The following is a 17,708-nucleotide window of genomic DNA, read 5'->3' on the forward strand; positions in this document are numbered from 1 at the left end:
CTCCTTTGAAATTTAAGAGCATCTTTTATTTATGCTCTGTCCTGTCTAACTAAGCCTTGGTTAGAACACATCATGGATGTATATTGCAAGCCTTCATTTCCTGTCTCACATCATGCTTTTTCACTCTATGAGCATTTAAAAACATATCCCAAGACATTGGCTTGGAACCAATGGTCTACTGTCTTCTTAAGTGTCCTCATGACCCACTAAGAACTTTGCCTTCTACAAATGAAGTTTTTGTGCAATTTATATATCAGCTCCTGGTGAAACCCACACCCAGTAAAATTGATCTGTGCAACTTAACTTGTTTTCAGATGAAGAAACTGAACCACGGAGAAATAATAATGATGTGACTGGTATCTACTTAGTTCAGGCTTTGTGCTAAGACATCTTCTGATGATTCCTAGAAAGGACTCCATAAATCAGGTGGCATCTTTATTTTAGATGAGGAAACTGCAGAAAAAAGTAGCTAAGAAGGCTGGGAAGGTGGCTCACTGGTAGAGCGCTTGCCTTGCATGCTCGAGGCCCTGGATTTGATTCTTCAGCACCACATAAGCAGAAAAAAAAGCCGGAAGTGGCGCTGTGGTTCAAGTGGTAGAGCGCTAGCCTTGAGCTGAAGAGCTGAGGGACAGCGCCCAGGCCCAGAGTTCAGGCCCCACGACCGGACCCCCTCCCTGCCAAAAAAGTAGCTAAGAATCAACCTGAGGTGTTGCCATAATTTTTAGGTGGTGCTGGAACAAATGTCTCATTTCCCATTCTGCAGGTCTGGGTACTTTTCAGAAACATTTTTTCTCTGGCTAATTAAGCAGCTCCTTCTGAATGTCCCATTCCCAGGCTTCCCTCTTGTAAGTTCCCATTGATGTGTGAGCCTGCCCACCCCTGGGAGCTGAGCTTATAGTCATATCCTTCAGTGCCTTCCCCGCCCTTTCCCAATTTCTAACCATTTATTCTGAAATACTGCAGGAAAGAACTCATGAAAGACGAGAGAGGAGAAGGCCAGCAATAAAGAGAAGTGTCAGAGCCGGGCTGTGGTGGCTGATGCCTCTAATCCTAGCTACTCAGGAGGCTGAGAACTGAGGATCATCGTTTGAAGCTAACCCTTGACAGGAAAATTCATGAGGTTCTTCTCTCCAACTAACTACTAAGAAATCCAGAGGTGGAGCTATGGCTCAAATAGTAGAGCCTTAACCCTGAGCAGACAAGCTAAGGGATAGTACCCTGCGTTCAAGCCCCGTTACTGGAACTAAAAATAACAAAACAGTAGTGTCATCTAGGCAGATGAAAGAGGAAAAGAATCCCAGACAAAGAAGAAAAGATAGCCCTGATTATCAAAGGACAAAACTTGTCTTTTGGCTGGAGAAGGAAGGCTCCAGGTACAGTAATAACACCAAGGGAATCCTATTAGTTAGATTTTTGGATGAGAGAAAGTGACTAGAAGCCATCGTCTTCTGGAATTCAATATTGTCAAAACAGACTTATGCCACAGGTAGGCACTACCTGTGCATATACTGGGTCTCTAGGTATCTTCCTCAATCAGACTTCTCTAACCTAGGCCTGTCCAGTCCCTGGGTATGAGAGACAGGGGAACCTTTTAGAAAAGACAAAGGATATGAGTAGAGATGTTGGACCAGAAAGCAAAAAGAGTCAAAAGTGAAGAGCAAAGGGACGAGTCATCTGAGTGTGACTTAGCACCACCCCTGGCTGAGTCCCCAAGGTTTGGCAGGCTGACATTAGGGAGGAGACAACAGGTAAAGACTGCAAGTATCTTCTCTACAAAGTGTATGAGGTACTGTTCTAAGACCCTCCTTGGAGTACAATATGTTGAGGTAGGGACCTCTACCTTCCTACAAACATGCCCCTTCCCTTTAGCTTGGGGGATAATACCTAGCAGGGCCCAGATGAGACCTCACTGTTCAGAGACCCATGGGAACCATCTCTGAGGTCTCTGAAATATCAGCATCTTTCCAGTTTCTCCATGAGTAGATACCTCCAATAGAACAGGATATTTGCAACCGATGAGTGAGCTTCCATTCCCCCAGGTGGTCAAGGCCACAGAAACTCAGCTTGTTCGATTTTCATCAGCACTCTAGGTAGAATAACTTTATTTCCTTTTTAGAAGGAATGTGCACACCGGTCAGGATCTGTAAATAGAAGAGCTAAGATTTGAACCTAGGATCCTGGCTCTGCAGTGTGGGGTCCTTCTAATGCCTTTGACACTTTCAGGAAGGCCTTGCTTTCAATACTGCTTTTTCAGTGAAGAGAATGTCATCGGGGAGAATTTCCAAAGGCCCTCATTAGACGTCTGAGTTTTGATTCCATTTTCCCTCATCCTCTGCAGCCCAATGAAATAGATCTATGCTACCCCCAGCCTGGTTGGCGTGGATTACTTTGCAGTTGGGCAGTTCAACCAGCCAATCCAGAAGTCAGTTTGCTTCTGGCCAGTTGTGCACCTGCTTTGTCTTGCTGCATCCCAGACTTATTGGACCTGGAGCTGTTGCTATGGAAAGGGGTCCTCCATCCCCCACCCTCAGGACTGAGTGATTCAGGAAGCAATAAGCGGCTGAGTGGTGTGGCTGGGGCTTCCCTCCCTAATCCCTAGCCTGTCCATGTTTATCCGATGGCCTTAGGCAGGGGTGGAGAGGGAGGGCAGCAAGCAAGTGGGCAGCTGCTGGGTTTGTGGGGCTGGCAGGACGGAGAAGACCAGGTCAAGGCCCCCTGCTCAGACCACAGAGGAGCCAGGAGTCATGTGGGTAGCAGCGGGCATGCTCTGGCTCCTGGTCTTTGGGGGGCCCTATCAAGCCTGGGGTTCCTGCCCCTCTCAATGCAGCTGCAGCCTTCACATCCTGGGCGATGGCAGTAAAGCCAGGTATGGCACTGGGGGTGAGGGTGGGGTGGGTTGCTAAGTCCTAGGCTGGGTTGGGAGGGCTTGGATGCTCAGCCCTGATCCTTACCTGAGATCATTTGATAAATAAGGACCTGCTGGACCCAGGGCCTGTGGCCCGTGACCGGGTGAGGCCCTGTCCTCCCTGGCTCTTGGAACCCAGACTCCTATGGGAGTTGTCTGTGCTCTTTCATCTTCCAGCAAGCAGGAGGGTTGCTCTGACGAACAGCTAATCAAGGACCTTGACTTAGGAGAGTGGAAAGAGGTATTCCTGTTCCTGGAAGTCCTCCCCATGTCCTTCTCTAGGATCCTGGTGGGGAGGAACCTTCTTTAAGGTCCAAGAAGTTCTCTCCTTACATCTTTCTTTTCCTCTCTTTGCTTCCTTCCATTTAATCTTCCTTTCTATGGCTCCCAGTCTCTTGTGTCCTCAGCCTCTTCCAATCCTATTCCAGATCCCTGGGATACTCAGCCATATCCAGGAATTTTCCCTTACTCCTTCACACCATGATGCTTCTGTATGCCTTCCCTCTGCAAGCCCACAGGAGCTTCAGCCTTGACCCCTATTTGTGGGTGCTCCTAACTGCAGGAGTGTCCAATCCATTCAAGCATGCTCTGTCCTTTCCCAGCTTCACTCTTTTTTTTTTCTCCTGTGCTGGTCCTGGGATTTGAATTTGGGGCCTGGGCACTGTACCCAAGCTTCTTTTGCTCAAGGCTAATACTCTACCACTTGAGCCATAGTTCCACTTACAGCTTTTTGGGGGGTAGTCTATTGGAGATAAGAATCTCATGGACTTTCCTGCTTGGCCTGGTTTTGAACTGCAATTCTTACATCTCAGCCTCCTGAGTAGCTAGGGTTACAGGCTTGAGCCACTGTTGCCTGGGTCAGCTTCAGTCTTGACTTCCTTATCTACATCCCCATCTTCTCCTTATTTCTTTCCATGGAACCTTTTTGGGGCCATTGTGGTTTGTGGCTGATTTTCTACCTCTCTTCCACAGTCCGTATACCATCTTTCCTCTAGTTTTTCTCAGCTTATCCATGAATGACCTCTATATTTCTTTACTTGCCAGGATTTCAGCTTCTGGTTCAGCCTTGTCCTACCAACTCCCCAATGTTTTGGAATTCCATCCTCTCTTTCTTTCCTTTGTCTTAGGTGGGTACAGAAAGCCACTGCTGATTTCTGATCAGGAGAACATTACCAGAGCTACTCTTCCAATGATTCTGTCAAGTTGATTCTGGGGGTGAAGGGAGGCAGAGATTGGAGAGAAACCCCTAAGAAAGACACCCTGTATGGTCTGAGCAATAGGAATAATCCCATATTTGGCTTAAGGGATAATGAATACTCTTAATATCAAATTCCCAGCATCTTCCCATCTGAGGATGTTACCATGGAGAGAGATCAGAGAAAAGCTCCTGCCAACAGAATTTCCTTTTGGATGGCAAGTGAAATTTGGAGAGAGATTTCTAGGGGCCCCCAATATCAGAAGATAGCCTTTCCCTCCTCTAAAACTAGAGCTCTTACAATTGGTTATACCTTCCTGCTATGTACCAGCCTTCGGCATGGAGCGTCCTAGGAGAATGAGGCTCTGAGGTGTGGCAAAGGAATTGAGATCCCCTTTGGCCACAGGCATAGATTGTGTGTTTAGAACAAGGTTCCTTCTGAATCTCAACTACCTCCCTGACACCCAGCTATAACCAGGCTTCTCAGAGACTCTATCGTGGTATTCATCCTGTACCGTACACCTGTATCATGAACGGATTGTATGTCCTTGTGAGTGTGAAAGTGGTTGGGAGGGTCCCGTCTAGACCCCTGGATTAATGTGTTCTCATGCTCCTTGTGCTATTGGCTTAAGTGACCCTGCCCTACATATTTGGTTCTTGACTGGTGCTCTTGACTCTTTTCTCCCCCCCCCCCCCCCCGTATTTTCCCATTGATTCCCTTCTTTCCACTCAAATCCTTTCCTTCTAGCTAACAACCTGTGTTTTGCCTTGAAAACACCATTTGTCTTCAATGGTTTATTTTTGTTGAACTCTGGTAGATTACTAAGGTAGATTACAAACTGTAGGAACCAAGGGCTGTGACTTCAGTCTCTTCTGATTGGCCAAACACTTGGTAGGCATTCTACCTCAATGGGAGCGCCATTGCTGTGGCACCATTTATAAGGAAAAACAAGCCTAGCCCAGTTGCCTTGAGTAGCCTATGTATGGCATCAGGAAAGGTGGACTTGAGCAATGCATGATGACATTACAGAATATGACACCTTTAGCCGAGCAAAGTATGGTCATGCTACCTCAACCAGTGTGAGTAGAGAAACCTTTGTTGAGATGGGTTCTGTACATGGGCTCGGCCCCAGTGCCCAGCCTCCAAATTTTCCATCCCTTGGAACTATTACCCTCCTCCAACCTCTTTTTCCATCTAACCTCGTGAGAGTGTACCATTCTTATTGATGGTATAAAACACAGCCCTAAATTGTAGCAGCCTTGGGGACAGAATTGCTTCCTGTGGTCTCTCAAACCTCAGCTTTAGACACACAAATAAGAGAACAAAGATTAGCATACCTGTTACTGTTTGGGCAGAAAGAACAATGGAAGGCACTAGTAAGACTCCCTGATCGATGATGAAGGTTTTGACAGTGACCAGTAACTCTAGACTCTTACAATGTGATGGGCATTAGGCTGAATTTGTACATTATCCCTTTTTAAAGAAATGTATTTATTGTGGGTTTTTTTGTCAGTACTGGGGCTTGAACTCAGGGCTTGGATGCTATCCCTGAGCTTCTTTTGCTCAAGACCAATGCTCTACCACTTGAGCCACAGCTCTACATCCAGCTTTTTCTGGGTAGTTTTATTGGAGTAGTTTTATAAGAGTCACACAAACTTTTCTACGACCCTCAGATCTCAACCTCCTGAGTAGCTAGGATTACAGGCATGAGCCACCAGTGCCTGATAGACGCTGCTCTGAGATTAATAGTCCTCCAAAAGGAAAGCCCAAGCACGCCGCTGCTTGTTCCCAGGTCTCTCCAGAGCCCATCCTGCGATTGAGATCGTGCCCTGTGTTAACTGACAGATCTGGGAGTCAAGTTCGTATGGGAAGTGGCTCAAATATCTCTCATTTTCTCTGCCCAGGACAGTGATTTGCAGTGACCCTGATATGACCCTGCCGCCAGCATCTATCCCTCCGGACACCTGCAGGCTTCGGCTAGAGCGGACGGCCATCCGCAGGGTGCCAGGGGATGCCTTCAGGTCTTTGGCCCACCTGGAGCAGCTGTGGCTGCCCTTCAATGCCCTCAGTGAGCTCAGTGTGCTCATGCTGCGGGGTCTGCATGGCCTGCGGGAGCTGCGGCTGCCTGGGAACCGCCTGGTCACCTTCCCCTGGGCTGTGCTCAGGGACGCCCCCCAGATGCGGCTGCTGGACCTGCAGGCCAACCGCCTCTCTGTGGTGCCCCCTGAGGCTGCGCGCTTCCTAGGAAATCTCACCTTCTTGGACCTCTCCAGTAACCAGCTGATGAGGCTACCGCAGGAGCTGCTGCTCACCTGGGCTCACTTGAAGACAGGGTCCTTCCTTCCAGGCCACCACACCAGGCTGGTCCTAGGTAAGCGATGGCATCCTCCATCTCAATTTCCCTTAGGAGCCTTGAGGTCATGAATAAGTTCAAGTTCCTAAGCTTCTCTAAGTCTTTTCCTCCTCCTCCTCCCCTTCTTCCCCTTCCTCCTCCTCCTCCTCCTCCTCCTCCTCCTCCTCTTCTTCTTCTTCTTCCTTCTCCTCTTCCCCTCCCCCTCCTCCTCCCTCTCTCTTTCCTTTTCCCTCTCCTCCCTCCCTCCCTCCTTCCTTCCTTCCCTCCTTCCTTCTTTCCTTCCTTCCTTCTCCCTCCCTCCCTCCCTCCCTCCTTCCTTCCTTCCTCCCTTTCTTCCTTCCTTCCTTCCTTCCTTCCTTCCTTCCTTCCTTCCTTCCTTCCTTCCTTCCTTCCTTCCTTTCTTCCTTCCTTCCTTCCTCCCTCCCTTCCTTTCCTCCTCCTCCTCTTCTTCTTTTTCTTCTTCTTCCTTCTCCTCCTCCTCCCCTCCCCCTCCTCCTTCCTTCCTCCTCCTCCTCCTCTTTCCTCCTTCCTTCCCTCCTCCTCCTCCTCCTCCTCCTCCTCCTCCTCCTCCTCCTCCTCTTCTTCCTCCTCCTCCTCCTCCTCCTCCTCTTGGCTAGTCATGGGGCTTGAACTCAGGGCCTGGGTGCTGTCCCTGAGCTTCTTTGTGCTCAACACTAGCACTCTACCACTTGACCACAGCACCACTTCCAGATTTTTCTGAGTAGTTTTTTGGAAATAAGAGTCTTGCAGACTACAAACTATGATCCTCAGGACTCAGCCTTCTGAGTAGCTAGGATTGCAGGCTTAAATCTGATTCTTTAGCTGGAAAATAAAGGTCATAACTTCCTAGCGTGTTTGGGTAAAGATGGAGAAAGCCACAATGTAACCTTCTTGGGAGTTCAAGGTTCAAGCCCTACTGTAGCAATTCATGTCCCAGTGTTGTGAATTAAAAAAAAAAACAAAAACAGAAGCAAACACACACACACACACCCTCAAACAAGACAAAGTGAAACAAAAGTACAACAGGTCTTCCAGGTTATAAGAGCAATAGAAAGCTCCCTTTGAGACTCAGTTTCCCACCTCAGGGTTCAATAGGTTTGTGCATCACATCACCAGATTTCTCTCTCTCTCTCTCTCTCTCTCTCTCTCTCTCTCTCTCTCTCTCTCCCTCCCTCCCTCCCTCCCCCACTCTCTCTTTCTTTCTTTCTCTTCCTTCCTTCCTTCCTTCCTTCCTTCCTTCCTTCCTTCCTTCCTTCCTTCCTTTCTTTCTCTTTCTTACCCTTCCTTCCTTCCTTCCTTTTTTGTTGGTTGTAGGGTCTGAACTCTGGGCCTGGACGCTGTGCCTCAATTTTCCAGCTCAAGGTGAGCCCTCTACCACTTGAGCCACAGTACCACTTCTAGTTTTCTGAGTGGCTTATTGGAGATCAGAGTTTCACGGACTTTCCTTGCCCAGGCTGGCTTTGAATTGCAACCCTCAGCTCTCAGCCTCCTGAGTAGCTAGGATTACAGGCATGAGTCACTGGTGCCTGGCTACCCGATTTCTTTATCTTTCCTTTTCCTCTTTGTAACAAAGCAGAGACTTAACAGGTGAACTAATTCCCATTTTCTTCCCAAGGCACCCACCTTGACCTCAGAATGACAGTTGAGGCATAACTGGAAAATCTATTTGAATTATGTATCAGTTACACAAATATAAACATTTAAAACATAACCAAGAAAACTAATGACCCATTTGTCATTAGCCTTCCTACTCTCATTCTTTCATTCCAAAAACATCCCTATTTTTTGCAATACATTCATATATGTATACAAATTCTTACATACATGTGTGCATGTATTACTCATTTTTATCTATCTATCTGCTTAATACATAGCATTATCTTTCTCTTTTAACAATGTATCTCAGAGGTCTTTCTCAATTATGGCAAACGGAACAAATTGCCTTTTTTAAGCTACTGCACATTATTCCATAGTATACTTTACCACATAGTATAGTAGCCATCCCTCCTCAAAGCACCTTTAGAATGTCTTCCTTATTTTGCTAACACCTGGGATGTCACAGGGAACATTCTTGGAAATATATTTTTGTGTGCAAACGCACGTGTTGCTGAAGGATAAGAGCTGGAAAGTACAATTGTTAAGTCATGGAGTGTGCATAGTGTGCATTTTACACTCAGCCTCATAGTTCAAACATGGCTGGTACAATTCGTACTCTCCACCCTGCTGTGTAAGACCATTCATTCATTAGCTCTTTTTTCTTTTTGACAGCATTAATTCTGAACCCTGGGCCTTGTGCTAGCTAGGTAGGTGCTCTACTGCTGAGCCTTGCCTCCAGCCAACAAATTACATTCTATCTATCTCTTTCACACACTTTTTTCCTCTCTCTTCCCTTTTCCTTTTGTGGTGCTATACCACTTGAGCCATTTCACCAGTCAAGATCATTCATTCCTTGTAATCACCCAGTGATTTGTGTGTGTGTGTGTGTGTGTGTGTGTGTGTGTGTGTGTGTGTGTGTGTGCCATCCAATTCTGGGTACTAGATATACATTAATGAACAAAACAGAAATCTAGGCTGGTTACTGGTAGCTCACACCTCTAATCTCAGCTATTCAAGAGGCTGTGATCTGAGGATTGAGCTTCAAAGCCAGCCCAGAAATACAAATCCATGAGAGTCTTTAATGAACCAGTAACAATCTAGAAGTAGATGTATGGCCCAGGGGTAGAGCATCAGCCTTGAGTGAAAAAGCTGACAGTGTGAGGCCCAGAGTTCAAGCCTTAGTAACAGTATATACACACCACCACCACCACCACCACCATCAGAAATCAGAAATCTATTCCCTTATTCAACTAACAAACTGGTCAAAATGCTTTACTATTGTCAATCTGAAGGGTGAAAGCTTTACTGTTGTCTTACTTTACTTTTTGCATTGATTCTTTTGTAACAGCCTTTTCCCAAGTAGTTTACCACCAGAGCTGAGGTGGAGATGACTCTTGAGTTGTAGATATATTATGAGTGCATTGAACACCAGGTATCAGCTTTTGGCAGGATGGAGCAAGGAGGCAGAGGAAACTGGTACCCCAGTTGCCCTCAAAAGGACCTGAGAGTCAGTGACATGCAATCAGATCCAAACATTCCTTCTCTTTGACATCCCCTTCTCCAAATATATGTGCGTAAATGTATAACAAATCATGGGTTATTATACTCTATCAAACTTAATAGCAAGCCTTGGGGGATACAAAAAGAAAATCACAGCTGGATGCTGGTGATTCATACTATAATCCTAGTTACTCAAGAGGCTAGGGACTAAAGATCAGGGTTCAAAGTCAGCCCAGGCAGGAAAGTCTCTGAAACTGTTATCTCCGATTAACCACCAAAAAGCCAAAGTGGCTTTGTGTTTCAAGTGGTAGAGCATCAGCTTTGAGTGAGAAAGCTCAAGGACAGTGCTCTGAGTTAAAGCTCTCAGTGCTGGCACACCTTCCCCACAAAACAGAACATTATAATAAATGCTTTCATCTTATATTTTAGAAATGCAAACTCATCCCCTCTATCATTCTTTCTTATCCTGCCCTCCTTCACCCTTTCTCAAAACAATTTCAACAAGATTCATTGCTGCCTGCCTGCTGCTTGCTTTTCTTTTCTTTTCTTTTCTCTTTCTTTTTTGTCAGTCATGAGACTTGAACTCAGGGCCTGAGTGCTGTCTCTGAGCTTTTTCACTAAAGGCTAGCTCTCTACCACTTTGAGCCACTGCACCACTTCCAGTTTTCTGGTAGTTAATTGGAGATAGGAGTCTTACGGACTTTCCTGCCTGGTTTGGCTTCGAACCATGATCCTCAGATTTCAGCCTCTTCCGTAGTTAGGATAGCAGGTGTGAGCCACCAGTGCCTTGCTCATTTCTTTAAAAATATGCAACACCAAGAGGTCTGGGGATATATCATGAAATTTGATTTTCCTTTCTTCATACTCCACCCTTTTCCCCATTTGTCAAAGGGGAACTGTTACTCAGAACCATTCTTATTGCCATTTATCCTGGGATACCTGGGCTTAAGGGTCAGGAGCCAGAGAAGCAAAATGCATTCTGGCATATTCCAATTATTACAGTCTGCCCCCTGCCCCACCAGGGGCTTGAAAAAATTAGCTTTAGTATGACGTCAGTAATTGCATTTTGTCAGTATGCCGTGTGACTTGCCCAGTACTTTTATTTATGCTGACAGAACCTAGAAGGAAAGTAATGGTGCTATTCAAAATAAAGAAGCCAGTTTAAGATCATATAACTAACAAGACAGGGAGCTGGGCCTATAGGCCAGTTCTACTTACTTTGTCTGAGCTGCTTCATTTTACCTAAGGGGAAAGACAGACCTGAGGATCTGGATATCTTGGCCTCACTTCTTGCTTTCTCTCACACACTCCTGCAGGTCTACAGGACAACCCCTGGGTATGTGACTGCCGACTATATGAACTGGTCCATCTTCTGGATGGCTGGGTCCCAAACTTGGTCTTCATTGAAGCCAGATTGAAGTGTGGCAGCCCACGTAGCCTGGCTGGAGTGGCCTTCAGCCAACTGGAGCTCAGGAAATGTCAGGGTCCAGAGCTGCATCCAGGGGTGACCAGCATCATATCACCTGTGGGTAGCACGGTATTGCTCCGCTGTGGAGCCACTGGGGTCCCTGGGCCTGAGATGAGCTGGCGAAGAGCCAACGGGCACCCAGTCAATGGCACAGGTATGTGAACTACAGCAGGAACATTTTTAGGGTGTATGTGCCAGTACTGGGGCTTATACTCAGGGCCTTTCACTTTTGCTTGGCTTTTTCACTCAAGGGTGGTACTCTACCACTTGAGCCATACTTCCATGTGAAGCTTTTTTACTGGTTAATTGGAGATAAGACTCTCGCAGACTTTGAACTGTGATTCATAGATCTCAGCTTCCTGATATCTAACAGATGTGAGCTAACAGATGTGAGCCACCAGTGTCCTATCTATTCAGAGACTTCCAGACTGGATTGTAATGTTCGAGGGACTCAGGGTAGACTTTCATTTGTCTGAATGGAGTTGGATAGCATCCAACTCAGTATCAACAACTTAAAAATTGTTAAGGCCCCTTGTCCCCATGTTCCAAACCTGTCCTGTATTCAAGACTCAGGACCATCTTGGGAAGAATTTTAAAAAGTGATATTTGGTCAAAATACACTCTTGTAGTGTTATTTTTTTTTTGTTTTTGCCAGTCCTGGGACTTGAACTCAGGGTCTGGGCACTGTCCCCGAGCTACTTTTGCTCAAGGCTAGCACTCTACCACTTGAGCCATACTGCCACTTCTGCCTTTTTCTGTTTATGTGGTACTGACGAATTGAACTCAGGACTTCATGCATTCTACTCTACTGCTAAGCCACATTCCCAGCCCTCTTTTAATGTATTTCATACTGATAGCAAGTTTCCCAATTGTGAATATTAAGCGAGGGTTAATGGAGGTTATCATCTCCTGAGCCCTTCATCTGTGTCGGTCATTATGTGAAGTGAATTCTGCCCAGAATGTCATTGAACTTTAAAGAATAACCTAATTATCCTTATTTTGCAAGCGAGTAAATGCTTGGCCTACATCATACAGCTTGTGAGAAAAAAACTAGGATTCCAACTGTGTGTCCTATTTCTGTTAGGCTGTGTGGGCAGTAATGATTCATCTCTGCCATGGTGACAGAGAAGGTGGGAGTCACAGCCATCCACAGGCAGAAAAATGAGGTGGAGGAGGAATGATTTAGCACTGAATCAGTAAACCTCACATGCCTCCTGGCCTTCTCACTCAACTAGATCGGCAAGGGGTTTATAAATAAATTCACAAACAAAATGGTACCCAAAGCTCCATTGTGTAAATCAAGAAGGTAAAGGTGCTCTGGCTGACTTGGTAGTGGGTGTGAGTAGGGATGGGAAGGGAACTTCCAACTAGGCCTTTGCCTTCTGCTCACTACCTGGCCAGCCTCCCTTCCAATGCACCTGCCTCTACAAGACTCCAGCACCCTGAAAAAACACACTTTGAGCCAGTTGCCTCTAATCCCAGCCTCTCAGGAGGCTGAGATTAGAGGTTCACGGTTCAAATCCAGCCCCGCTAGTAAAGTCCCCATGAAACTCTTATTTCCAATTAACCACTCAAAAACTGGAAGTAGAGCGGTGGCTCAAAATGGTAGAGTGCTAGCCTTGAGCAAAAGAGCCTCAGGGAAAGTGCCCAAGCCCTGAGTTCAAGCCTCACAGGTGCCAAAAACAAAACAAAGCAAAGCACTCTGAACAGCTCAGAATTTCAATGACAGTTTATTCTTAGGCTCAGCCTCTGCCTGAAGTTCCAAGGACTCTCCTCACACTTGGAGCCCGGGTAATCTTGAGACCCTTGGCTAGTCTAAGCCAATGGCATTCAGCTATGAATGCAAGGGTCTGGCCTTGAATGATCCAATGAACTGATCCTTGAACTATGTGAAAGCTGAATTTCTGCCAGTGTGTTCTTGGGATGACAAGGTATTCATGATCGAGTGTGCAAACCAGGAGCTGTGAACTTAACGCTGGCAGAAGATGGGGGGGGGGGGGGGGGTGGAGCTGAATGCATTCCTCCTCCCACATCTGCCTCTTCTCTCCCTAGTGCACCAAGAAGTCTCCAGCGATGGCTCCAGCTGGTCTCTGCTGGACCTACCTGCAGTGTCTCGCCTGGACTCTGGAGACTACATCTGCCAGGCCCAGAACTTCCTGGGAACCTCCGAGACGCTCATCTCCCTGCTGGTCACGGAACCCCAGACTTCCACGGAGCACAGTGGGGGGATCCCAGGGGCCTTGCTGGCAAGGGTAGGAGAAGGGGTGGAGGCCGCGGCTTACAACAACAAACTGGTGGCCAGACACATCCCCCGCGTTCCCGAGCCTCCTGGCCGGGGCCCTCGGCCCTCAGTGGCCAGCCCGAAGGAGGAACTGACCCTGCAGCATCTGCAGATGGGCGCGGCCTCCGCCTTGGATCGGCAGGAGGAGCCCCAGGAGGCCCAGATGGTGAGGTCTCTCAAGGTGGTGGGGGACACGTACCACAGCGCGTCCTTGGTGTGGAAGAACCCCCCTTCTGGAAACGCCACGGCTGTCAGCGTGCTCTACGCGGTGTTCGGGCAGCGGGACATGCGCAGGGTGATGGTGCAGCCCGGGAAGACCAGCGTGACCATCGAGGGCCTGGCGCCCAAGACCAAGTACGTGGCGTGCGTGTGCGCGCGGGGCGTGGTGCCACGCAGAGAGCAGTGCGTCATCTTCTCCACGGACGAGGTGGTGGACGCCGAGGGCACCCAGCGCCTCATCAACATGGTGGTGATCAGCGTGGCCGCCATCATCGCGCTGCCCCCCACGCTGCTGGTCTGCTGCGGGGCCCTCCGCAGGCGCTGCCGCAAGTGCCGCGCCGCCGCCGGGGGCTCGGCCGACGCTGCCGGGGGAGCCTACGTCCACCTGGAGAGGCTGCGCCACAGCCAGGATGGCTCCGACTTGCTCTCCAGGAATAGCCTCAGCGAGGCGGACAGGCTCCTCTCGGCCAGGTCCAGCCTGGACTCTCAGGCCTTGGGGGTCAGGGCGGGCAGGCGCATCCATGAGTACTTCTGCTAAGGCTTGCTCCGCGCTTCCCGGTCAAGGTCAGGCAGGTCACTCTGACGCCCGCACATGGGCTCGGCCATTGCGACCTAGCGACTGGATGGACAGCAAACGCTGTCTTAAGCAATCGTGTGCCAGGAAGGGTCTGTCCTGAGTCCTTCATACTGCATTCACTCATTCAACTCTGAAAGCCATCCTTGGTTTATCAGGCACCGGTTCTTCTCTCCATTTTATTTTTTTTCCTAAAGGGTAAACATGAAGGGGTTAAGTAATTGGCCTCTATCCATCAGTGTTTTGCTGCCTAACAAATAAAAGCAAAAGCTGCCAGGCTCCTACTGTAGCCCACACCTATAAAACTACAAAGGAAGATGACGGAGATCAGAAGATCCCTGTTCAAAACCAGCCCGAGCAAACACATCCAAGAGACTCTTTACCTTCAATTATCCAGCATAATGCCAAAAGGGGAGTTGTGGCTCCAGTGATAGAGCGCCACCCTTGAGTGTAAAAGTGTAAAAGCTAAGGGACAGTATGAGGCCTTGAGGCCTGAGTTCAAACACTAGTACAGCAGCACACACACACACACACACACACACACACACACACACACACACACACACACACACCGACACCTCACTCATTGATGTGATGGAATTCTAACATCTATTCTCTGAATTCCAACATTTATTTTCAGTGTATCTCTGCTGCTCAGAGATAACCGATTTTCAATAAATTCTAAGGTTTGGGTGATGCCCAGGAGAGTTTTGCTCATTTGTTCTCAGGGTGCGAGGAGGGAGGGAATCCAACAGACCTTCTCTGGAAGAGCTATTTTTATACCTAGTGTTGCCAGGCTCCCTAGATGGCCATTACCTCCGTGAATCCTATGGAAACTGACGTGGGGTTTTGCAAATGTCTTGGAGCCCTCCTGGTCACTCAGTGGACCACTTCAGAAGAGGACTTTTGTTCGGTTTTGCATAAGGCTGAAAACCATTGGGTTGGAGTCTCATTTCACAGGAGAGAATGCATATTCCCAGGGAAGGGATGGCTTCACTTGCTTCTTGTCCACAGAGCTGAGCTCTAGCAGGGAGCAACCAAAATACCTAGTTTCAACTCTGGGGCAACAGCTGAGAATATTTGGAATTATTTTGTTAGTCACGAGCAAGAGACTGTACATCATGGAAATATTTACAAGATATAAATCCCTTTCACACTTACAAAAGACCTTTCAAAATATCTCTACTAATTTTCTCACATTTAAATTCTCATGACAACCCAATTCTGCTTCATTCTGCAGATGACAAATCTGAGAACCAAAGAATTGATCTTTGCAGGGGAGAGGTGGATTATCTTTTGGGATCTGGGTTGGACAAGTTTTTAGCTGGACTAAGGGTCTTTATTTGGCATGGATCTTGGCAATGTGATCCATAATAGATTCGCTATGGAAAATGAGTTGTTTCGGAGGCACTGAAACCTAGGATCAACACAATGACAACACTTGTGCATATAGGCCTACAGTTTCAACACCTGGATATTTTTCTGCCACTGTCTAAGGGATATATTTGATTATATCTGTGAGCCATTATCATTGGTAAGAAAAATTATTCAGTTTGATGATGACTGAGACTCTCTACATCAAGGGCCAGTGTTTCTTTGTAAACAAAAACAGATAATAAATATTATGGAGCTTATCAATGTTCACCTCTGGTAATGGGATGTAAATTCAATAACAATCTGTGAGTTAATGGCATGGCTTTGGACCAATAAAATGTTATTTATAAAAAAAAGCAGATGAAAAGCTGGATTGAGCCCATAGATTATAGTTTGTCAACCCCTTATCTGGGTGTATTATATATATTTCTACTGTGTCTATGGATTCTCAAGACTTCATTAGAATAGTTGAATACAGGAGGAGAGTGGCAAACAACTCTTAAATCAGAACAAATATAAATGTAGCAGGCAAAAACAGCTCTCTGAGTCAGATGTCAGTGGCTCACGCCTGTAATCCTATCTACTCAGGAGGCTGAAATCTGAGGATTACACCTTGAAGCATGCAAAGGGAGTAAAGCCTGTGAGACTCTTATCTCCAATAAACTACTCAAAAGCCGGAAGTAGGGCTGTAGCACAAGTGGTAGAGTGCTGTCCAGGTACTGAGTTCAAACCCTAGAACCCTCTCTCTCTCTCTCTCTCTCTCTCTCTCTCTCTCTCTCTCTCACACACACACACACACAACCACAAAAAATCAAAGATGTCGCCTTTAAATGTTGACTTAAGCCTGACTGAAAAATTATTGATCCCAAACATTTGACATTAGTGAACTCTGAAGAAAAATCAGGAACTTGGAAGCATGCATTAGCTAGTATGCTAATATCAGAGAGAGAGAAAGAGAGAGAGATGTTTGGGAGGTATCAAGTGATTCAAAGGGGGAAGAGGAGAAGGAACAGATTAAACTTTCCAGTGATTTTCTAGGATCCCCATTCATGGTCCATCGTCTTCAAAATAGTCATCCTCAGCCTTCCAATGCCCTCTGTCAACCTCCCTTCATATGTTTGGTTTTCCCTGATTGGCTTTTATAGGGAAAGGTCATTCTGAATTGTCCCCAAAAATATTTAAGTCACTTCAAAAATTACCATAGTACAAAAAATAAATGGCGTCTGGTTTATCTATTAATCTTGTAGTATATAGTGAGTATGAGTCATTTCATGAAAACTGAATTATCTCTGAGTGTCCTAGAAGATGATGACATGATGCTCCATGATGACTTCTGGTGGTTTTACCTTACAAGTTTGCTTTGGATGTTGGTTGTAGTTGTGGCATCTCCATCATGTCTCTTATTTCTTCCAACTAGGCAGAAGGCAAGCCTGAAGTCACTTTATTTTCAGTTACCCAAGTTTTAGGGTAAACTAAAACAATAGACTTTACATTCTGGAAAGTGGATGTGGGCATCAGATGAGGCTATCAACAGACTCAATGAGCAGATTATTCAAAGGAGCACAGCTGATAATTCTGGTTTTAACTTTCATATAATCTAGTAAAGACAAACATGGATTGACAAGCATTTGAGTATATTTTACTTAGTTGCAAAGACATTGTAAGCAGGCTAGATTTATGACACAGTAGTGTTTCCCCAATTTTAGTGGCTTAAAACATATCCCTTTATTCCCACTCTTTAAGAGTGTGTTTGATGGATCAGAGGCCTGGCTCACTTGGTAGACCAAAAGCATTAGCTACCAAGTTGGAGCCCCAGTCCTGAATCTAAAAAAATAAAAAGAGTATATTTGAATGAGAAGGAGATGTGGATGAGGGAGAGGGTTGGGAGGAGAGGGCTTTCCATCATTTATTCACTCAAGGACCAGGCTGATGGAGACTCCACCATCTGGGATGCCAACAGTTGTCCCAGCAGGGCAGGAGACTGAAGAAGAATGTAGGGCTTTCTCAAACATCATCTTACTCAAACATTTCACTCGGTATAACATGAGTCACAAGGTCTGCATAGCTCAGGAGGGCTAGGATATGGTGATCTTTTACATGTCTTCCACAGGCACAGCAGTGCATGAGTGGCCTGAGAACCAACTCAGACATGAGTAGAAAGGACCAGAAAGAGTTCGAGCTCAAAAAGGACTGACGAAAGAGTTCTAGCTCAGGAAAGAAAGGCAAGTTATGTTTAGTCTCT

General features: G+C 46.6%; 1 protein-coding gene across 1 annotated transcript; it reads left to right on the top strand.

Moving 5' to 3' along the window:
• The first annotated feature begins 2,744 nt into the window (after positions 1-2,744).
• On the top strand, positions 2,745-14,056 carry Lrit1 (leucine rich repeat, Ig-like and transmembrane domains 1). The gene is made up of 4 exons (XM_042690369.1): positions 2,745-2,866; positions 6,006-6,472; positions 10,867-11,172; positions 13,071-14,056. The coding sequence occupies exons 1-4, from the start codon at positions 2,745-2,747 to the stop codon at positions 14,054-14,056; spliced, it is 1,881 nt and encodes a 626-aa protein (XP_042546303.1).
• Positions 14,057-17,708: the final 3,652 nt, after the last annotated feature.

The sequence above is a fragment of the Dipodomys spectabilis genome, unplaced genomic scaffold (assembly GCF_019054845.1).
Source record: "Dipodomys spectabilis isolate Male_0828 unplaced genomic scaffold, ASM1905484v1 ptg000136l, whole genome shotgun sequence".
In the NCBI taxonomy this organism is placed as follows: Eukaryota; Metazoa; Chordata; class Mammalia; order Rodentia; family Heteromyidae; genus Dipodomys; species Dipodomys spectabilis.

Bases quoted from the DNA above. Each gene is read 5' to 3' on its own strand.
- Lrit1 (XM_042690369.1), top strand. From the start codon at position 2,745: ATGTGGGTAGCAGCGGGCATGCTCTGGCTCCTGGTCTTTGGGGGGCCC. The intron at 2,867-6,005 runs GTATGGCACTGG...TTCTCTGCCCAG, and splicing joins GGCGATGGCAGTAAAGCCAG to GACAGTGATTTGCAGTGACC. The intron at 6,473-10,866 runs GTAAGCGATGGC...ACACTCCTGCAG, and splicing joins CCACACCAGGCTGGTCCTAG to GTCTACAGGACAACCCCTGG.